Here is a 23823-nt window from a genome sequence, read left to right on the forward strand (position 1 = left end):
CCTCATCTCGTTGTCAATTTCTCATTCGAACAAAAGGAACAGCGCAACGATCGGTGAGGAACCAGCCTCGTTATGAAAGCGCGGATATCTCTCCGACAGGATGCGAAGTGCGTGCACGCATAAATCAAGCTGCTCAGCTTGGACAACTCTATTCGCAGAAATCTTGCTATTTTGCTATTAGAATATCCCAGTCTCCGTGGGAACAATGGAATACATTCGAATTGTAAATTGCGAGTCACCGTCAACTTTTATTCGTCATATCTTACAAGACATCATGATTACTCTATGACACGAAAGTGTACTAGGTTAGTGTAATATGAACTAATCATTCTTAATCTTATGTTTTTACAGCTATCTCGTGTAATGTAAGTTAGACGATTTAGAAATTTTATAGTTAGATAATTAATTTCCACTACATAGTTAAATATTCAGAGCAAGAAAACATGCGCAAGAATTTAATGCTTTAATTCTGCTGATCACACGTAAGTAAAGCAATTTTTTATACATAATTTTTTATACACTTTTCAGTTATTTGTGTTTTAATTGCTTATATGAATCACATCGAATATTTATTAGATTTCTGTCATCGAATAACTTTGAAATAATTTTTTGTACTAGCGCAAGTAACCGAATTCGCTGCGTATTTTTATATCAATTGATTGATTCAATGTTGATTCAATTATGCATTTAATTTTTCATTTTAAACGTTTGATGTTTCGCGTAAAAATCAGCTGTTCGTGATTATGATTGTAAAACATTTAATAATTCATATAAGGGGCTAAATTTTGAATTTAGACTCACATCCCGAGTACAAAATTTTATTAAGACATCCGTAGCGTTTCGTGTAAATTATTTCACGTTTTTCAAGTAATAACATCATATATGTATATAATAATTTATGTATTAGAAGAAGTAAATACATCATAGAAAGAGAGATATTGCCACTTAATCAACTCAATATTGCGAACGTTTCATCTCACAGTAACCGAAAATGAGAGAAATATGAACGATATCTTGACGGAGATCGGTAACAACTTTCCGTCGACATTCCGCCTCGAGTGCGTGGAATGTATATACGACTGCATGCATGGAATGTGATAAGGAACAAGTATGGTGTGACTCGTGACAAAACGTACGCTAAGGAGATCGTAAAGAAGTAAAATCTATCGCGCGCGTTTCGCAGAGATCTTAACAGCGGGCGCGCTTTAGCTTTCATGGGAAAGTTTAGCGACAGATATTAAAGAATTGTAAAGAGCGAGTTGTGCCATGCATGCGTGCGCGTATATTGAGAAGAGAAACACGACCTTATCCAAGGTAGGGTGTAATTTATAGTTGAATCCATAGCTAAACGCAGCTGCTAAGCGAGACGTAGAGATGCTGCATCGGTGGCGGTCCACGAATGCCGATTGCTGGTTGCTATTGACATTCAACGATACCGCGGTAGTTTCACGCCATGGAATGAAACATGCGACGTGCTACTAGTCATAGAATATATTCTGCTTATCTATTCTATTTGCATAAATAACGGATAGATGTATTCATAGAACTCTAACCGTGCCCATTAATTTTTTCATAGGAAAGATTTATACCATTCGGGATATAAGCTTTTAAATTGAGAGATCAAGGAAAAAATCGCGGAATTAAAATCTGTAGATTGAAAAATGGAGAATATACCTGAAAAATTGTAAAGCAGAGTTGTATAAACAGAGTAATACGGAGAAAATTATTTTCTCACGATTATATATTTATGATTGAAATATGGTATGGTTGAACAAGTACTTTTTTTCCCACGATGAAAATTAAAAGCGGCCGGTCTTTCCAGCTCTTCGACTGGTTTCTATCCTACTTGTCAGACTGTCGTCAGCTCATCTCAAGTTGAAGGCCGCGACGTTGACGCTGGTGCAACAACCTTGCGGCTTAGAAAATTCATCGCGCATTAAAAATTCAATGGGAAGGTCGACCCGATCACTTTTCCTCTCAAGTTTCACTTGCTAAGTTAAATATCGTTATTTTTTGTTGCGGTATCTTCGTGACAATGACATCGTGGAAAATATTACGCGATGTAACAGGAAACAGGTTGCGCGGGCGAACGTAACGCATGACGATAATGTCATGCAAGATGCGGGCTTTCAAAGACACGCGATACCAGACACATCCATAAGCCTGTCGCACGGTGGTGATAATGTCCTTGTTGGTCGACGATGACGAGTGAAACGGCACGTCGAATCGGCACGCGAGAACTCGCGCGGCGATAGTAAAAGTAGACAAGTTTAGAGCGAATCTATGTATTAAATAATTCAACAAACTCGATATTACTTCATATTACGAAATTAACGATCATTACCGCGGGAAATTAAACCTAATTGAATTTCTGACATGACGAAATGGTAAAGATGTAAGATTCCGCCGAGGCGGAAACCTGACAAATTAGTTTTCTACGTGATAAAACGGAGAATAAGATCAAGGCAGTAATCAGACGAGTCATGTAACATAGACTTTTAATTGAAACCAGTATCTCGGATACCTCGAGTCTTCGATGAATTAAATTAATAGTAGCACACCGAATATGTTCTGTTATCTAATACACGCGATGTAACGCGATATCAGTGCGCTTGTCAAAATATTGGTCTGGTTTATAACGTTGGAACTTTTACATTGCATAAGTACACGTTTTAGTTTTTAGAGCATGACTGTTCGTATATCACCGTTCGCATTCTAAGTGTATCGGTTTCGATCGATGGAAAATACTGTAGAGATCACGAGGTATACCGTGACTAGCGAAAAATCGGGACGATATCACCATAGAATGGAGATTAATCTGAGACGAACGAGCTCCGATAACTCTTTGGGCGCGGCTGTACCTTCGAGCAATTCGAAGACCAACGCTGGCTGCTGGTTCGCTTAAATTGTTTCGAAGAATAGATAATCCCACAGTACGTTTTCTACAAGGTGTTCCAGATAAATGGAGATCGCAATTTTTCGATGCGCGCGTTATTCGTTCGTAAAACGCAAATTGCAAAAATCATACGAAAACGTGTAATTTTTGTAAAGATTTATGGGTAAAACTTTTTGTAATAAATTTCGGTACGATTCAACATATTCTTTGGTAACGAAATACCTGGTAATTTATTTTGTTCTGAGAACAGTTATTGAAGTTTTTTTAGAAGTAAATAAATAATATCCGCGCGTGTTTATAATTAAAATAATTATATGTGCTCAAGGAAGCTTTTTATTTTAAAAAGTAGTACGTACCTACCATAATTCTTATTTATCATTTCAGTTTACATACATTAGTTACATAGAAGATCAAATTCTTTTCTTCTCGAGAACGCCCCATATATTTTCCGACCAAGTCGCAGAAGAGCGTTGTTATTACCACGCCGCTTCTTTCAATCCAGGTTGAAAGGCTCTATCGAGAAATCTCTTTCGGCATACAATCTAATCATGATTTATCGACACGCTCTGTACGATGAGTAAGACTGTCTACTGCCACTGCCTGGAGAAAGTTAATTTGTCATTACTGTCGTTATGTTTTGCCATGTAACATTTTTTTATGTACAACTTTTATGAAATTTTCCTTTTTGTTAATATCACATAAATTTTCGTTGCATCAGAAAACGATTATTTTTCAGTGTTGCCTTATCCGTGCGATGTATCTCCGTCCAAACGCGAGTCAATGTTGATCATTAAATCAGTTAATGTCCTGTTAAAGAAAAGGACTCTTCCAATCTCCATCGATTCATGAGGCAGGATCAAGTTTCTACTTTGTGTGGGAAAGAGAAAGTGTACACTCCACCGGTACTAATTTCTTCACCTCCGTGTAGTCTTGCGTTTATTCCTGAAAAACGATGTCACGGCACGCCGTGGTGTATTATTTGAGGTTGTACTAGTAAATGTGGAAGGTTAAATCGCAGGCAAAACGTGGTAACCGACTGTAAGGCTAAGACCACCGGCACTTAGTGCGTTCACTAAGCGATTTTTACTTCCGTAACCAGCAGGACGTGCCGACGCTATCTAAGAATTCAAGATACCGAGGGTAACCGTGTAATAGCCACTACGGTCGTAGTTTCACGAGTAATCTAGCGGTAAGCCTCCCACATGGCACATTTTACAACGGGCACGTAGAAAAGTTATCATGAATTCGTATCATTCGCATTCGTATCATTTGTGCATCATTATTATTTTATCTTGGCAAAATCTTACGGTTTCTCGTCCTCTTTTATGTAATTTCCTTCTACATATTTTTATTATACTTGGCTATTTCTTCTTTCTTTTATATTCTCAATGCCTCTTCTTACGTAGCTACACCTTTTTCTCTCTTAATTTTATTTATTCACGTTCTTCCTGCGCACGCACATTTCTTCCTTACATTTTTGTACAATTTATTTCGTTACATTTTTCCTTTATACTCTTTCGTTTTTAGAAAACTGTTCTTTAGAAAACAAAAAACTCCTTCTATTATTCCGGTAAGTACAATATATTTGAAACGAATCGATTTGCTACGATGTTATGATTTAATTTTTATGTACAAAAATATAATTTATAACTGTTTTTAATACTAAGATACTTGTTGTAAGTCTAAGGGTATTCATAGCTGGTATTCATAGTCGGTTCTTATTTCAAGACGCTAATGTGGCCTTCTGATTAGTTCGTGACATCTCCAGACAGAATTTAATCTGTCTTGAATATAAGAACTGACTATGAATACCGGCTTAAGAGTCTCTGTAGCTTAAAGGATACGCTACAAGCGTTCCATCCAAGTCAGAAATGGTGGTCACATCAATGTTCCTAGTTAACGGGTGACGCCAGGCGAGTGAGTCAGCGCACGCATACATGCAAAGGCAAATGACTCTATAATATGACAAGCTATAATGAAAAAAAACTCATCAACTTTCCGGTAACATGGTAATATTAACTTTTCGATTGTATGCGCTACGATAGTGTGCGTTTGAAAGACAGTTCGTCCGGCGGGGCTTCCATTTGAACGGTCTAATTTAAATCCAAGTTGTTTCATGCTGCTATAAAATTCGCGAGCACAGCTTCCATTCGTCACAATTCGTGAATTCTCTTTAGTACTTTGTGAAACATCCTGTAATACGTCATTTGCAATTCTCTTCAGTAGAAGAGAACAACCATCGCCGTAAGGCTTCCTTTTTATGCAGACATCGAGCTTTTTAATATCTGAAATGCATTACAAGGCTTCCTGTGACTTTCGAATATCAAACTCTGTATCGTTCATATCAATCTTTCGAGTAGAATTTATTTAAAATTCCTTCCGAATGTTCTCTCTTCAAGTTTTTAACGTTAAACAGCTTGATAATTAATTCTCCGACAAAACACATCCACTCATACGTGGAACGAAATGCAAATTATGCGGGAAGGAAAGAGAATATTGCTTATAATAATTTGCACCGTAAGCAATGCAACGATAAAGCAATCTCGTTCGGGGGCAACAATCAAACGGATTACTATACGCACATACTGATTTCGCGTTATGCACCGCGTAATCGTAAATCTTGCATTCGTAGAGCAGGCATAAAAAAAGTGTTAGCTGGCAAAAATTTTCTATTCCCTTTCACTTATAGTACACCGCTCGTTGATGGTGACGCAAGCACGACAGCACCGCGAGTTTCCATCGCGTATCCTCGCGATCATGCATCGCGTGAGCGATGCATACTCGAGGAGTGATTATAGTCTCTATAAAAGAAGATACAGAAATCATTCGTACGTTTCACCTTTTGGTGATACTTAGTAATCTGGTCGTATTTTAAATTCAAAGTGGTTCGAAGACTGAATCCTCTTAATGCAATGTACTCAAATTGTATCCGCAAGTAAGATCGCGAATAAGATCACATCTGGGACCTTCCAGCTCGCAGCTGTTAACCGAGTTACCCAGGCCGTCCTCACCTCATTTCTCGTCGTCGCGCCGAACTCTTATTGGACATTTTACTGTATTCCACGGTAGAACAACTTTGGTTTTGTCAAATGGTCGGATTTGCGGTTTCGCGAGTATCTCGTAAATTTTACAACGATTCTAACGGTATACTACTCGAGAGAGTTAGAGACCAAATTTATATCGTTGATGAGACATATCGTAAAGCATATCGTTATCGCGAACTCGTAACCGTTTGAACTTTGAATTAAGTCGGTATTATTTTTTATCTACGAATACTTTGTAATCTTATCTCACTCAATGCAATTTTTATCATCCATTATCAATAATGTATCTACAAATTCACAAATTCGTATAAAATGAACAATATGAGACATCGTCAAAAATGTTGCCAAAAATAATCATGTATCGTAAAAATATTATTCGAGATGATGATCGTTCCCGATAAATTAAAAAATTCGCGAGATAAATATCGCGTCAATATTTACAATTCACGATTGTTCGATGCGCGGGAAATCGATTTGTAAAGTCAAATTAAATGTAAATATCAGGCAGCGAAAGATACTTCCGGTTTTTATTTATGCATATTGTATTTTGCATGCGGACGTTGTCGATCAATCGAGAATCTGATTTGCAAATTAACGTGCCACGATATTACGCGAGATAAAAAAACGAGAATAATTCTCACCCGACTTGAACTTGTCTCGCCATCAACTCGATCTATTTAAAATCGGCTTACAGCCGCTCGCGCAGATCTATCTTGCGTTTCTAACGTGGGAGTTAGTTTTTCTTTCGGAAGAAGAGCAATCGCCCTGATATCGCATAAGGATGGAGTGTGTGCGATGATCGCTCGATGATCGTGCGCTTCTAAAAATACTCTCAACTAGTTGAAAAGCCAAACGGCTACTGTCCGGTTTCACAGATTTTCTCCGAGTTCAGACATATGTCCACATATTACGTTGGCGAAACGAAATTCATTCCAAATATTAATTAACCTTTAATGGCCTACAGCCAGGTAGATGTTAATGTCAGGCCGAACTGATGTTCCTTCGACTTTCTCTTTTAAGCGATATGTAACTGGTAAATAACTGGTAAACGAGTTGCTTGACGATAATGTGACGTAAGTGTATTGTGGGTATCGATAGAAAGTCGAAAGGATGGGAAGACACAATACCTTCCCTTTCCGCTGTAATGAATAATTAAATTTAAATTTAATTCAATGACTAGCGATCCGGTAATTAGCGCGATTACCGGATACTCCGTAACGGCTGGCTCCATAAAATTCCAGAAAGATCTACTTTCTCTTTATACGGACAATTCCACGTGAACTCGCTTGACCTCGAACGACCGACTTCAACATCCACGAATGTCGTTCAACGGAGCATCCACGCATCGCGATACGGAGTGTCGATGACCAAACGCGGCGGAAGATAATATGTGAACCGGAGCTCAGGTGTAATAAATCGGAGCGCGAACAGGGATCGGCGTGTGTCCGAAGTATATAATTAATATATGATAAGTATATGATTGATCGAAAAACATGCGCGGCTTTCCGGTTTTCATGATCATAATCTTGACGATAACAGCTATTATTATTATTATTTGTTTGCTTGGCTTTATCTTGAATTGACATAATATCATAAATAAACTATCAAGGTGAGTAATGCAACTTTTTACACGACGATTTTCCTTTCGTCTTTTACTATGAAAGGAAAATCCGATATGTAATGACGGTTTCTCGTTCGAAAGGCAAGTACGATCATAAATGCATTACTCAGATTAGACCGGATAGTCTTTGCTGTAATTGCTTCATTGTTTCATTGTGTTTTTCGATGTAACAATAACGGGACAAATATCACAATGAATCTCAGTCGTGCTGTACTGCGAGAGAACTGCGGATGTGGACGGAATTAGCTCAAGGTGTTATCTCGAATTGAAAACTCTGAAGAGAGAAGCAGAGCAGAATTAAGTTTCAGCTAATAACAACGCGGTACAAAATACTGAGATAGATGCAACGAGTTTAGCAGAAAAATAAAGAGTCTCTCTCTCTCTACGGTTCGGAACACTTGGAACACCGACTTTCACGTTCTAAATTCCATTATCTTTACCGTACACTTTTTACAACCACGTGCTTCGAGAAACAATACTGTTGTTTAATCAACCGCGGTGAGGCAATCACGATCTGTTCGATCGAGCTCCCTCACGCAATTAGATAAAGAAAAGGATAAATTTTCCATCAGGTGGCTTACCAAAATGCATATCCACTATGCCGAGTAGGAAGAGCGGCGCACCATTGTATCTACGTCAGCGCGAAAGCGAGGATGTGTGCGAGAGCACGCGTATCCACAAGAAGAGGAACTACGAAGAATCGAGAAGCATCGAGACCGAGCATCCATGCTGTAGCACTACAACCACTCACAAGCTTCGGTAACGAAGCGCATCTTCTTTCTTTTTTTCTTCACAGCCGGTACAGACTGACGACGAGACGACGAGACGACGAGACGACGGTTTGGTTTTTTTCAAACGCCTCAGACCTCCGGTTCCCCGCTTCCTCCTCGCGCCGGTTTCCTTGCACTCGTGCTCGTTACGATGCATGAATGACTCCTTTACCACGCCGCGCCGAGCGGGGTCAGGCCAGGGCCAGGGTTCGTTCGCGGCAATCGACGGCGACGGAGAAACCACGTCGAATGGACCGCGCGAAGAAGTTTGAGCTGCGAGTGTGTGTGCTTGCCGTGGTATGTCTCGGGTCTCGGTTAGATAGGATGGACGGACGGATGGAAAAACGAGTAGGAGGCGAAGGAAGAAGGGGAAGAGAGCCCGTACGGCGGCCGGTTAGACCCGTAGGAAGAAGAGACTCGTCTGGCTGACCCACGATATACCCACGATGCTGGAGATTACGTGAGTGACCATGGATTCTTCCAGAAAGAAGCCCCGCTTTACGATAAACGGAAAGAATACTGATGCCGGTATAAGATGCCGGTGGTATCAAAAGCTGACCCACGCGTTGCACAAAGCTACGTGATGTGCCGCGATCACAAATCAAACACAAGAGACGCGCACCATTTGCGTTTAAATATAGCGATGCTCCAGAAAAAAGAGGGATGAGAACTAGACAAACGGAAAGAGATGGTGAGGAAGAGAGAGAGAGAGAGAGGGAGAGGGAGAGAGAAAGAAACGCGATGAGAACAGGGCGATGAATGTGGAGGGGAAAGGAAGAAAGAAGAGAGGACAAGGAGGAAGGGAACCTTGGATCAACGTGTTCGTTGTAACGTGCCCGTCCACCGGCGGCGACCGTGGAACGGCGAACTCTGTCGACTCGTGCAGCCGGCAGGCAGCTGCTAGTCTCTCCAAAGCAACGAAGCGCGTCGTTTGCGTCCGAACGTAAGCCTTCGGGAAAGATCGGAGCCCGGAACAAAACAACAACGTGGGGTATACACGCCGACTGTTTGCTCCCCACTCTACCTAGGGTACCATCACATCCGTTCCTCTTAGCTGTTGCGTCGTTCGGTTCTTAGCCAACGAAAATTCAATCCGGTACGCACGTGCTAGACCAATGCGGCATTATTCTTAGCACGTATTCCGCCGAATCGTGCCGCTTCCCTAGCATTCCCGTTTCGTCATTAACAATTAAATCGGTTAATAAATGGGTTGCTTCGGCTGGAGCTAATTTATCCGCAGATTTATACTCCGTTCCGCTTTGTGCATTTTACGCTATCCAATTTACTTATAAAAAAACAGGAAGACAAGAACAAGCGCATGCATAAAATTATCTGAGCTTTAACTCTAAAGACATTCACCTTCTTCTGTAGAAATTTACAAGAAATCTTTCATCCTAATACATATTTGTGGGTCCAATGAGCTAAGACATTTTTTCCAATCGTTCCGATTTGTTTATTTTGAAGGTCAATATTCGAGAAATAAGATTACGTAACAAAATAAAAAAATCGTTCAATTATATTAATTTTAAGCAAAAATGTATTAATTTAAAATATCTTGGATCTACGAATACTATTTAAAGAAATTTCGGAAATTTCGGAATATCAATTGGGCTTCTTCTTTGTTTATTATTTAATTCTAATGGAAAACCAAACATATTGGAGCATACGTTAAGTTTTTTATAGATGCGTTTTTTTTTCTACAAGTGGATACTTTCCCACAGTAAAATATAATAAAGTAAATAAAAGGGAGACTCAAAGGAACATCTGGTGTCATCTGTAAAGTACACCACATGGCGAAATTTGCCAACGAATGAGAAAGATAAGAAAATACTGATAATTACTTTATTGTTACGTAAATCTAACAATAGAAAACAACACGTCACTTACCATGTGCTCTACCGCTTTGTCCTCCAGTTCTGGCAAAGTCCAGTTGATGTGGAAGCTCAAAGGTTGAAGACGTGACTCCATTTCTCGTAACCATTTTCTTAGACATTTCACTTCGCGTTCGAAATCTGTTGGAACAGATCGATTACGTTTACATTAACAAACCATACGAAAGGTACAATTTTTCAAGGGGCAACAACCCATTACCTGCTGATATATCTTGTTGACTAGATACTGGTTGGTCTATGGGCGCCATAATTTGCTCAACTAGTTCCCATTTTGCATTCAAGTGATCTACACGCCACGCCACTTCATCTTTTAAAGCAGGGGCGCGAGAAATTAACTTTTCCGCTTGCTCATTGAATAATTTACGTCTATACGCCTTGCGTCGTAGCTCTTCCATATGAGCCTGATTAATTCAATTTTTAACATTATTTTAAGACATATTAATTTTATATTTAGAGATTTATTTTTGTCATATTTCGAATATATCATATAGATTCACTGATACGTACTGCACGCAGGCTTTTGTCTAAAAGATTTTCTTCTTTAGAATAGACCAATTCTTGAAGAATTCTTAACCACGAGTAAAGCTCTGAAAATTGATTGCTGACTTCCTTCAAGTTCCATGATTGCGTCGACACGTCTGTTTCGTCCCATGTCAATTCACCATTTGCTTCCTTAAATTTAAAATAAAATTGTACAACATTTACATCTCTGTGCATGAAAAAGACTTAAAAGACATTTCAAACCTACCTTGCAAGTATCGATTAAATTAGTATCCATAATATAATCATAATTAGATCTTATAGCTGCCCAAAAGTCATCTTTGCAGTCTTCGTAGTTTATCCACATTCTTTGAACATTTGTTTGCTTTGGATCTTTCCTAGAAATGCATACAAGTTGAATAAATATGTTAGCTAACAATAAGTCAAATAAAAGAAGCATGATTAATGAGAGATCTATTGTATGACTAATACTAGTGACTATAAATAATTAATAGAAGCAAACCTTTTCTTGGTAAGACTGTTATACAGTCTTTCCGTCGTGATTCTAACATGTTTCTGCCTTTCTAAGCTTTGACTATTTGGCTGAAGTGACGTTAGTGAGGTACTCATCCTTTTTGCCTTGTGGTAATCTGCATTCAAAATATATTAAACATAACAAGATTATCTCTTTCCGACTTGGAGAATAAAATTATAGAAATTGTAATCCTTTTTATACAGTAATACGATCTAGTCTTTTTTAAATGTTTAATGTTTTGAACTGGTGTATATTGATACAATAAGTTGAAGTGAAGCAAATTATGAGTACTTTCCATTTGATGACAAGTCGACACAAATGTCGTTCCATTTTTGTTACTCATCGAATGTCAAGAAAGATAGAACGATTTTGTGTTGATTTATGTCACTAAATGGAAAGCACTCTATATTTGTTTTCACTCTAACTTATTTCACCAGTGTAGTCCAGGACATTCTTCGAAAAGAACGGACTTTTTATTCGACAACTTGATTAACCATATTAATATATTGTAACCAAAAAATACACATTTTGTCATGAAATAATTTACTGCGTAACACCTTCGCAACTCTTTTTTAGGACATTACCCAGAGAAGGAGAAACATTAAACTCCAAGGTAATTCGTTTGAATATAATTCAACTCGAAACGAGTTTCCGTTCTCGGCGAACGTTGATTCTTCGCAGCGAGCGCTAAAATAGCAACACGGCGCGAGTCTTTGCACGAATGTGCTAATTCCAGAAAAAGAAAAAAAGGGAGAGAAGAAAGTTGCGCCTTGCGGAGCGCGCGACTCAACTTTGCCATTTGTCCGTCGGTCGAGATAAGACGGTACGAAGGCGCGGTGCGAATCAAGGAGGTATCAGGAGGTATCATGCTCACCCGTGTTGTCGACAGTCATCAGGTCCCGATTAGGTCGTTTTTGGCCCGGTAGCTCGCATCACCGCTACCGTCTCGCCGACGCTGGGAAACCGCTGGGAAACCGGAGAGCTGCTCGACGTCGGTGGCTGGCGCGGGATAGATAGTGGGGCGTCTGCACACACATCCGTAGACCGAGGACACACCTGTGCTGTCGCCACGCGGGGGAGGGGAATGTCACCGGGCGATGAAAAATTTCATCGCTCGCAATCACCGCTCGCGTTTCCCGACCGGAGCGAAAGGCGCCCCCCGGGCAGCAGCCGGGTGTAGGATCGTGCGACGCTACGCCGACGACATAACCTTCCTCGAGACGTCCAGAACACGCGACACGACGCGAGACAACGGAGACAGATCCGTCGGAGTTCCCACGGCGACAAAGAGCCGCCGCATACCAATAACGCACCCTGTACCCTTCGGCGTTTCTTGTGGTTTCTTGTCCACGGTGCGCGCGATCCGATCGTCGGATTACGGCCAGAAAGTTCCTCGATGATGCTCCGTTGCACCGCCTGCCGAGCACGAGAACTCGGAATTCACCGTCCTCGACGGTGCCTCGTTGACTTGGTTAGCTGTACTCGATGTTAGGGACGAGCCTTCCCCAGATAAGCATTTTTCGGAGCACGTAACTCCCAGAAGGAGATCCGCAGGTGCAGCGAGCGAACACAGGTGCGGCGCCGACTAACGGAAATTTTCCGGATGACGTTTCAACGAAGCGCGACGGTATCGATGCACGATAAAACAGTTGATGAACGGACTAACCTTGCTTATCTGCGATTTTATTCTAACCTACGACTTACGAGCTACGTGGAATCTTGTTATTTGTTCTAGAGCGTTCTTGATTCCAGAAAGATTGTGCACGAAACGTTAGAAATATGACAACGACGAATTACTTGGATTTGGATATAAATAAGCTGTTTGAGCAGCATACCATTAAAGAAATCGAAGAGATTCAGAAGAAGATTCAACTGGAAAGTGATAGGAAAAAATTAGAATTACGGACGTTAGTTGGGTAAGGCTCGTTCACGTAGTTTAACTTGTTTTTTTTTTAATTATTAAAATACTATCCTCTTTACATACTATCAAAGTTTATCTTTAAATTTACAAGAAGGTGTATTATTCTAAATGTATTATTCGAGGGATTACTTACATCAAATCTTTAAGAAGCATCAGTTTTTATATTAATGATTTTCAGGGAAAGATATCGGGATTTAATATTAGCTGCTGACACAATTGGAAAAATGAAGATAACGTCTGAGAAAATTACCTCGAGAATAATTAACATAGAGGATAAATTTAGGGAATTGCAAAAAAAATATCTTATCGGTTTCAAGACAGAGCCGATTGAAGATAAGCTGGACAAGTATTTTTTTCAAATATTGCATATATCATTCGAATGCAATGTTTATAAATATTTGAAACTAAGCTGTAATTTTTCAGAAGAGGATATATTTTTGATTCCGTTATCATCCAAATCAAAATTCTAATGGATATTCCACAATACATTTGGGCGAGCATCGAGAATCAGAATTTGTTATTTGCTACGCAATTATATATAATAGCACAACATATAAATTACAGTCTAATGTTCGAAGTCGGCAGCACCGAGTTGTCACGAAGATATCCAATTGTTTCAAAGCAATGGGATGTTATCATGCAATTTAAGAATATTATATCTAATGAATGCAACAAAATATTGCAATCGTTGGATGTTTCAACCATAGTTGGTATACAAATTGTTGCTTATTTTGTGATATTTAATTATTATTTACTGACGATACATTCCCTATGTAGAACGCTGCAAACTGCTTGGCATCTCTGGTATTTTTAAATGAATCGTCATTTGCGGATCTTTTAGAAAAATTAATATCCACAAGATGTATGGCTATTGAATCTGTCATTAAAGGAGAAGGTCACGACAGTGTTAAAAATAAGCTCAAATCGTGTATGAAAATACTTATACAAACTGTTCATTTAATATATTCATGCTTTATAAGTAAGTATTTTATTTATCTTACGATCTGAATGCAGTAAACGGAAAATTTTATTTTGTATCTTACATGTGATTATAGATGCAGATAATGCACCCGGAGGCTTGGTCTTACAGTTTGTAGCAGACATAAAAGATCAAGAAGCATATTCTTTACTGTCACAGCTAGATTTAGATCAAGATTTACTCCAAGAATTTCTACCATCCGTTACCAAACATCACAAACCATTTGTTCAGGATATACCAAAAACTTTTTCTTTATCAGCACTTCAAAATAGTGTTAAATCTTGGTTGGAGTGGGTGAATAATTTTTCTAATCTCGAGATCACTAAATTATTGGATTTAATAGTTTCTATTAAAGGCCTATATAATATTCGGGAAGAAGCTATCAGTATAAATCTACCAGAAAATTGGAATTCAATATGGGAGGAGCTTTCATTACCGAGAATAAGTTTCTGGATAGAATTCTTCCAACCTATTATAACTAGACGAGCAAAATGTGTGTAATAATTATATCTATATACAAAGGTAAAGATTCCTCACTTACTTTAATAATTAATAATGATCTGTTAATAGGTATTATAACGAATAAATGGACGGATGCGCTGGCCGATTTAAAATCCGATATAACAGAATTACTCGATAAGATAGCGCATGATAAATTTGAATTTCCGGAACACGATTTACGATGGTTTGTGTGGAAAGATTCCCCTACCGACATTCCGCAGAAGCTTACAAAGAATGGTGGTTTAGATAACAAAAGGTCCTTATTAATGAAGGCTAAAGGATATTCCCCAAATGTGATAAAATTATGCGAAAAATTTGATGAAAATCTATATGCACTATTATCCGATCTTGAACATTATTTATACGAGACTGAACGAGTAATAACAATAAAAGATAGTTTACTTTCGGTGAACATATCTCTAATAGCGAATTCATTCTCCGATCGTAATGAAGTTCAAGAACATTTGCAAGTAATCAGCACAGAAAAAATCGAAGATCTTGTACAGTTTATAAAGAACACATGCGTTAATGATAAACCCAAACATGGTCAAAGTGATATAAACGCTATAGTTTTAGCAAGATTTCTCTTTGCGTTAACTACTCTGTGTTCGAATTTAAATAAGTGTTTCACATCGTCGAAAGTATCCGGACTTACCATTACAAATGTCAAGTGGCAAGCTGTTTGTGACAATTTAAAGGAAGAAAGTACTTGCATGTGGTTCATTTGGGCTAACATATATAAAGTTAAAATATCTGAACATATGAAGAAATATATATTAAAAGAGCCAATTGATGGGCTGCGTGTTCACTGGATCGTTTCGGAATGGGAGAAAGTTACCATCGAGGAAGAATCCGGAGAGGGAAAACGAATAAAGTCTGAAATTTTAATACCTTATCAACCATCGATACCATTGCAAAAATTCTTGACCGCCATTTGCAAAGATTTAAATAAGATTATACCTCACACGCTTCCAAAGTAAGTAAATAATGTAACATCATCGGTAAATTGAGATAGTTTATTTATCATGATACATTCTGTTTTTTTTTTTTCAATTTTAGGAGAGTACTACAGCAAATTATCGAAAGTATTATTACAGAATTATTCAATTATTATCTCAATGCATCTAAAAATATAGACCTTAGACAAAAGCAAGCGTTTCAAGTATTGTATGATATAAGATATTGTACATTGCTCATGGTGCCCCATGAAAACAAAATTCTTAATGAATTATCAACAAAAACATGTGATGCAGTGCTTGCGAAAATAGACCCATTTGATTATGATGTTTTTAATCCGTTTATCCACACTAACGTTAAAAAATCTGTTCAAAGATCTTTGGTTAGTACTATATTAATGCTAGGAAATTTATAATAGCGATGACGTTTATAACATCTAATTTTTTAGTTGATATTTGGAAACTTGGTCAGTCATTTGGAACAATTACATTCGATATTGGGTGCACGTAATGAACACATGAGCAATGAGAGGACCGAACCGCCTGCAGTACTTGCAGTTTGTACAGGAGCACCATGGTTCCCGCCTTTAACCGTAACCGCTCCAACAAGAAATTTGCCAATTTTGTCAATGCCAGTACCCGATAAAACGCAAGTATGTATCGAATACTTTTATAATTAAAATTGGGTGCTTTCCATTTGATTACACAAGTTGACAAAGTGTTCGTTCTATTTTTTGTCAATCTTTCAAGAAAGATAGAATGACGCTTGTGTCGATTTGTGTCAACTTGTGTCATCAAATGGAAAGCACTCAAGTTAAAATAGCACATTTGTTAATTTTTTTCTTAATAAATATATATACCTATTCATAGATTTTGCCCTTTGAAAAAGATAAAAATATCACGATGTATACATTTGGTAAGCCGGTAAAGCGATCTTGCATGACGTGATTTTGCATTAACGCAACTAATAAATTATATAATTAATTTTTTACATTGCTAATTACGTTGCTCGTTATTTTTATTTTAAAAGGAATGAAAGGATTAAAAAAAAAACTTTAATGGATTTAAATCGATCATGTTACATTACATAAAATTTGTTAAGAGAAATATAATCATAATTAGATATAATATAAATGCAATTAGAATAACAATTACAGCTAGATTTTTAACGTAATTTAATAAGTGTTTTTAATTTAATTATTTTTTTTTAGTTTAATTATATTATAAGATATAATTCTTCTACTTTTGCGAGATCACGTGTGATACTAACACAATTTTTTAGAATATGTACTAAAAATAATTATCTTTCATATTAAAATATGCATTTATTTACAGCGCAAGAAAATAACGAAAGAGCACGCGAAAAATGAGCCTACCAGTGCAATAAAATCCGGAGCAGCCGCGTTTTTCGGTGCTATGGGATCAGATTGGTTTGGCAGTAGCAATTAACTATTTTTTCTATTTTAGGAAGATATTGTAAATATTGTGTCATATATCACATTGTAAATAATTGTTAGTAAACAATATCTTTTTACCATCTCTTATCTGTTTTATACTAATTAAATAAATTAATCTTTAAATATGTACTATATAATTTAATAGAATGATTTTTTGATGAAAATGCGATTGATTTATTTTAAACCAAAAGTTGCAATATTTCAATCTTACGATCTATGAACATATTTTCATCAAATAATTGAATTAAAAATCGAATCCCGGTCTTCCGGCTAGTCAAGCTCATTGTCATTAATTCATTGTCAAATAATTCAAAGTCACGGATTTCATTCTTCCCGTTCGAAGATTACTTTTCATTTGCATTCTCCCGTGCAGTAGCGTCATCCGCGATCACAACACGAACTTTAATCCCATTTAAACGACGTGACTCGTCGGATAAGAGATCGGGAGAAGGAGTGAGAGAAAAAGAGAAAGTACGACGATCGGCGGGAGCGACAAGGAGAGTACAAACGTTACGCAATCGCCGTCGTCGCGTCGCGACGAAAAAGAGGGTGATGGGGGACTCGACGACAGCGTAATACGCCAGCGCGACGTAGTACACGTTGTGATATATGGCAAGATGGCCGGATGGGCCCAGCTGTGGTGATAACAGTCGTGAGACGTTCCCGCTCGCATCTGAAGAAAAAGCGACGATACGAGACCGTTCAGCTGCAGGAGTATCAGGGATCTCGACAGAGCCGTCCCAACCCCCAAATGGTGAGTGTCGACCTCGACTCGACTGTTTTCTTGTCCCTTATTTTTTCGCGCGTACGAAATGTCGCGCGTACCGGCGCCGTCCGCCGTCTGCTAGGCGCGCCGATTTTGAACGATCGGAAATATGGCGCCGTCCGTCTGGGTCACGGAGGACTCTTCTGCGACCCCAAAACGGAGTTTCGTCGAAACTCCTTCGGTGATTCGATATTCATAAATATTCATCCGTATCGAGAGGCCGGTTGACCACCACATGTGCCAATATCTACGCGAATTCTTGCGGGACTGTACACTTTAAATAATCCATATCTTTTCCTTTCTGTTTTTTTTTCTTCTGTCCGTCTTTTCGTTCGATTAGATAGAAACCGCACGTCATATAGAGAGATTGATATGAGACGTTCGATGCGGTAAAAATTTTATGTTTCACAGTGTAATTATTATTGGTTCGAAAACAAAAAGGCGACGGGGCGAAGGTGAAATGCAGTTCGGATGCGAAAAGTTCTCCTCTAGTTTCTTATATATCGTAGAAATAATATCAACAATCCCATCTAAATTTTTATTAAAATACCACCTTTTATATTTATTCGGACGCATCTACGTTCAGTAATTCTTCAATTGTATGAATAAGCGATAAAGTTCCTTTCGATTAAAGTTATCTTGACGATTAACGATGATGCGTCAATACCTTCAATGGAAGCACCTAGATATGTCACACGATAATTAAATTAAATGTATTCTTTATCCAGTCCGGGTAATTTTCCTTCAGATGCTCGATCAGAAGCTTTCGAATAATCAGTATTAAATATATGCAATTACATTCTCTCCTTTCGGCGGAATGAAAGTGATACAAAAATTCCATTGCATCATTTAATTGCAATCGACACGTGTTTTAATTATCACACTGTTTTCAGAAGATATGAATCTTCACTCGTGAGAAAATTTTGTCAAGATAACTTTAATCATGGTCAACACATCCTTCCGATAATCTTGGTAAGACTTCAATTTATCTAATCTATCGACGGATTGACTTCCAAACTACGAGGTTATAATGATATCGGGATTCGGTAGTGATCGTTGCATACGAAAAATAAAACATGAATCCGTACGGGTTCTTTCGAATTTTGTGAAGATACGCATTAATTGCGTTCACCGCTTTATCTTTATGAAAATTATTTTACGGTTAATTATATCTATATATATGTATTAGATTAGATTAATTATGTATTTAATAATATATAGAAATAATATTTTTATTATTTTTATTAAATAATAAAATTTATTTAATAGTATACAGAAATGATCATGTTAACTAATTAGTCATTTAATTGTTAATTTAATTTAGCGCTTTTTTACGAGCATTAAAATGAGAGTCCTTTTCTTTGCAACCACAAACTTTGCATACTGTAGTTAAATAATAACATAGTTAAATAATCGCAAGAAATTTGATTGATGTCTCTTTTCCGTCATCCTATCTTCTCACGCGCATTTTTCTACACGATTCTCGAATTGAACTCAACCTGCGAACGGTTGAGTTTCGTACATCCTACGATACGACCTATATTAGATTAGATTTGTGATTATTTTATGCCAAGGAGAGATGTCCGATCGAATTATTTCTAAAAATATGCCACGTAAGAAACTGCATCATGCTGCCCTTCAGAGACATGGTCCATCGATCATCGTGAAATATTAAGTCTCTTCATCATCCTTATTTCATTAATATATTACTTTTCAGTCTTGATAAAGTTATTTCTATAATAATGTGTGAGATACCAATCTTTTATTAAGCTGGGAAAAAAATTTACTAAATTTTAATACATATTTGTCACAGTAATTTGACATTTACTTACAATAGATAAATGTTTACTCAATAAAAAAAGCCCTGGTGGAAAAAAAATATTTACAAAAAAGTATAGAAAAACTACATAGATTGAGACAAGATTTCAGAAATTCTTTAAATTTTCCTAGATATTTATATTGTAGGATGTAGAGTGAGGTTTGTTTGATTTAGAAATTTCTAGTTTTTTCTAGTAGATATTCGTAACAGGACATACAGCATTGTTGTTTGAGGGCGAAGGATTTTTTGATTTTTCAAACAAACAACGCCACTTTACGTTCCACTACGAATATCTTTAAATAACTAAGAATTTCTAAGATCTTGTCTCAATTTATGTAGATTTTCGTAACATTTTTCCACCAGGGAAATAAATCGAATGGTTCTTGCATTGAATATAAATATGTGTTCACATTTAGTAAATATCTAAAATTAATACTATTTAAACAAATATTTATTCAAAAATGTTTTTTAGTGTGAATTAAAAGAGAAAATAGTGCTTATCTTATTTTAATTAAATTTAGAATTGTTTATGGAGGACAAAATTGTCCATTATTATTCTTTGTATTTAATTTATACACGGAGAAAATTTTCTTTTAAGATTTATTCTGAAAATATGGTAGTTATGATACAATACAATATTTTAAAGATTTTGCCATACGCTTCAGTAAAATTAATCAAACTTCAAACTTATTTTATACTTTATTGTGGTTTTATTAATGAATGAGGTTTACATTAAAATTTTTCAAAATACAATGTTGTCCCACGACTATCATATTTTCAGGGTAAACGCTAAGAAAAAATTCTCTCTGTGTATATTTACTCCTTATTCTTGAGAAGCTAACACTTTGTCGTGGTTATTTTACTACGAAAAGTCACGATGTAGTCGGGGAAAACCGTTTCATGTATCGACAAAGGTGACCACATGTCTACGAAATGCAGGAGTTGGTCGTAAAATTGCGCATGTAAAATGTAAGATACTTTCTATATATATGAACTGTAAAACACGCTACGTGCAACTGAGGCATCTTTGCCGAACGTTTCCGACATTGATCTGCACCTTCTCTTTTTTTTTTTATAAAATAACATCGATTAAGATACTTTTCACACGCAGTATAACACGATAATACCAAATGCTGAAATATGCAAATTTTCAAATGCATTTTATGTAAAAATTTTATTTATCGCGCTGTGCTTTTGCATTAAAAGCTACGCGATACCAACGCAGCTTCTGAATGAATCATTAAGATGTCTATTGAGAAAACTTAACAAATATTTTATCAATATATTGTCGCTTATCGTTATCGTCTTTTTAATATTAAACTTGATTCACTGCGTTCTCGTTGGCGTATCGTTGCGTCTCCTATACTCGTAGATTTACGCGTAATCTTGCTATCTTGGATTAAGAATATTTTCCATTCCGATAAAATCGATATCTCAATATGACCGATAGATACTATATATCTTATTTCTATTTATTTTTAATAATAAATATGTATGTTTTCATCGGATGTATTAATTATTTTTGAATCTTCAAATAACTTTTCAGATGCAGATTAGCTCTAAAATGAGAAGTTTTATTTTACTTTTGAACGGTAAATGTTACTTTTCTGATAAGCTGACATTTGATAGATGCGCCATTTATATTACTACAGCTTAAGCTGTGTTTCAAAATTTACTGCCAATATTGAAAATTTATAATTTACGTCACGTGCACTATAGATTTTTAGTACTGGCAGTAAATTTTGGAACACAGCCTCAGTTTTAATTTTTAAAAGATGCATTTTATTAGTGTGAGTTAGTCTTAATTAGCAATTATTTTATCCCATTCGCTCAATTTGCCGTGCATCATGATAGCAAATATGCCGTTTGAATAAAACGCTTATTGTAATTCTCTGATAATCCCAATAAGCGCATTTGACGATTTATGCAATTCTCTCTATGACTGCGTAACATTTAATTAAATACTGCGCCATCATGAGTTAAAAAAAAGAATTCATCTTCTCGATATATATTGCTTATAAATAACCGATTATTTTTAATTGCAACAAAAAATAATGACTTTTTGATTACGTTCTTTAGGAGGCTCCTTTTCTTTTGTGTCCTCTTGTTTTATTAATCTTTCACGTTTCAGATTATACATTTTTGCCTGGTAATATCGGCTCCTTTCTTTCAACAAATTTTTATCGAATTAGTGCGCGGCGACGATTTTTATCTATATCATGTCTACAAGACGACTTTCGCAGCGAAAAGGTCACGCTGACTTTCGAAATTATTGAGATAATAAAAGGATTCTTCATATTAAAACTAAATATAGCTTAGACCAATTAGTAGGCATTGTTTATTACACAATAAGAATATTATGTAATATATTTTTATTGAATATAATATTATTTATTGAATTGGCACCGTGATCTTGTTGAAAAAATGAAAATAATTATAATATACAATAATATATTATCTATACTCGTACACGTGTATTGTGTGATTGTATGATTGTTTACCAATCCTGTGTTATGGAAAAAAATGGAAAAATTTCAATTGGCTACATAACGAATGTAAATCATTTTATTAATTATGTCACACGTAGGATAAAATATATATGAAAATAAAAAATTATGACGTACCACGTTACGGATGCATCACGGTTTTTTTTTTGGCAGCTGTCATTGCCGCATTTTTGTTTACTGATAATAAAAATTAATAATGTCATGATGGTGAGAGAGAGTGAACAATCCAACTGTTCTTGTAGATTTAATTCCTTGACTTTTTCCAATTCACGTATATTTCTATTTCTTCTGAAATCAACATCGATCGAGCAACAAACAAGTAACCTTTTAATTCTTAAATTCTTTTGTCTTTTAAACTGAATTAATAGACATCAAATTATATGTTTCTTAATCGTCAACATGAAATGTATTTACTGTGAATATTCACTCATGTCATCAAAACTACGCATGTAGCTCTCTCATTCAAAACAATTGCAATCTGCCTCTTAACGTCAGTCAAGGAAGCGCGTGATGCATTGTATAATGTTTATCTCATTCCCATAATCAGTTATCATATTGCATTCATTTGTACTTGTCTAAATAAATGGGGATTGTTATGTTTCTAATTCTGGCTGGTGTAACGTACGATTTTCCATTTATTCCGGAATAGATACCACTTGACATCATTTCATTCTTTCCTCCGCATTTTCGCAACGTTTCCACGTTTATTTATGGCAATCGATATCGAATTGGTTCATCTCCACGCGTCGTACATAATTAAGAATGATCGTCGAATGTAAATTGTAAACTAACTTGCTCTGTGTGCATTTTCTTGTAATATACAATACGTGTATATTTAATTACATTGTTGCGATACGTAATGTGGTAAACTGCAATATGCAAACATGCGTTCGCGATGTATTATATTTCTCCCTTTGATACCTTCACTTTGATCAGAAAAAAGCTGTCGAAGGACGCACCGATCGGGGCGAATACGTAATCGTGTCACGGGATCACATCGGTGTAACTCGATTATGAGGCTTCGTGGCGGGAAAGAATACGGGCGATAAAACCGCGGAACCACGAGAGATCCCAGGCTTGTTTCACGTCGATTGTAATCGGATATGTACGTACAAGCATGAGTTCAGGCTGTTATTTCGACCTCTCGTGCATCCCTTTTGCTTTTAGAATAATAATACGAAAATAATCCCGATTGACGTAATTCCGGTTTCTAGATAGGATGACGAAACTTGTAATCTCCAGTAAATTGACTGACAGCGGCGATAACGCGACCGTGATTATTATTAATTTTTTCGCCCATTCATTGACTTTAATAAACTACATTTAATAAACGCCACCCTTGATCGGGTTTAATAACGTCGTAGTTATGAAACTGGCCAATCATAGCCGTTGCGTTTTTCCGAGCTATGATTGGAACAGCTATGATTGGCCAATTTCACAAGTATGGGTGTTATTAAATCCGATTAAGCGTAGATAGATTTTCTTATTTGTCTAAGTTCTAAGCGATGGGCGGCACGCGGTCCATCTGACGCGATACAGCGGGATCGATAACGCGTAAACAACGCGGTGTTTCCCTCGACCACGGTAATGGTAGACCATAAATTCTTTGTTAAACGAGAATAAATAAAACGAGAAATAGCGAACGCAAGCCCTTTGGTATTGATCATCGGTGGCGGAGC

General features: G+C 36.8%; 2 protein-coding genes across 4 annotated transcripts in view; one reads left to right on the top strand and one right to left on the bottom strand.

The window, feature by feature from the left end:
• The window catches only part of LOC105143914 (uncharacterized), a 43881-nt gene extending 31140 nt beyond the window's left edge, over nucleotides 1-12741 (bottom strand). The window contains exons 1-6 of the mRNA XM_011052488.2: nucleotides 12113-12741; nucleotides 11227-11353; nucleotides 10972-11101; nucleotides 10731-10895; nucleotides 10423-10624; nucleotides 10219-10343 (exon numbers count right to left, since the gene is read on the bottom strand). Coding sequence (XP_011050790.1) covers nucleotides 10219-10343; nucleotides 10423-10624; nucleotides 10731-10895; nucleotides 10972-11101; nucleotides 11227-11353; nucleotides 12113-12131 — 768 coding nt within the window. The 5' untranslated portion in view covers nucleotides 12132-12741. The remainder of the gene's footprint in view (nucleotides 1-10218; nucleotides 10344-10422; nucleotides 10625-10730; nucleotides 10896-10971; nucleotides 11102-11226; nucleotides 11354-12112) is intronic.
• Nucleotides 1-17216, top strand: part of Cog1 (conserved oligomeric Golgi complex subunit 1) — an 88933-nt gene extending 71717 nt beyond the window's left edge. Inside the window, exons 1-10 of one of the 3 annotated variants that reach the window (XM_087414859.1) lie at nucleotides 12769-13154; nucleotides 13338-13505; nucleotides 13583-13865; nucleotides 13937-14138; nucleotides 14215-14631; nucleotides 14709-15615; nucleotides 15699-15978; nucleotides 16045-16248; nucleotides 16466-16511; nucleotides 16931-17216. In XM_087414859.1, coding sequence (XP_087270985.1) covers nucleotides 13018-13154; nucleotides 13338-13505; nucleotides 13583-13865; nucleotides 13937-14138; nucleotides 14215-14631; nucleotides 14709-15615; nucleotides 15699-15978; nucleotides 16045-16248; nucleotides 16466-16511; nucleotides 16931-16965 — 2679 coding nt within the window. In that variant the 5' untranslated portion in view covers nucleotides 12769-13017 and the 3' untranslated portion in view covers nucleotides 16966-17216. Of the gene's footprint in view, nucleotides 1-12768; nucleotides 13155-13337; nucleotides 13506-13582; nucleotides 13866-13936; nucleotides 14139-14214; nucleotides 14632-14708; nucleotides 15616-15698; nucleotides 15979-16044; nucleotides 16249-16465; nucleotides 16512-16930 lie in introns of those variants that run through there. The other 2 variants (XM_011052490.2, XM_011052491.2) reach the window with 2 other exon arrangements.
• Nucleotides 17217-23823: the final 6607 nt, after the last annotated feature.

This window comes from Acromyrmex echinatior, chromosome 16, assembly GCF_024713525.1.
Source record: "Acromyrmex echinatior isolate Ae372 chromosome 16, ASM2471352v2, whole genome shotgun sequence".
Lineage (NCBI taxonomy): Eukaryota > Metazoa > Arthropoda > Insecta > Hymenoptera > Formicidae > Acromyrmex > Acromyrmex echinatior.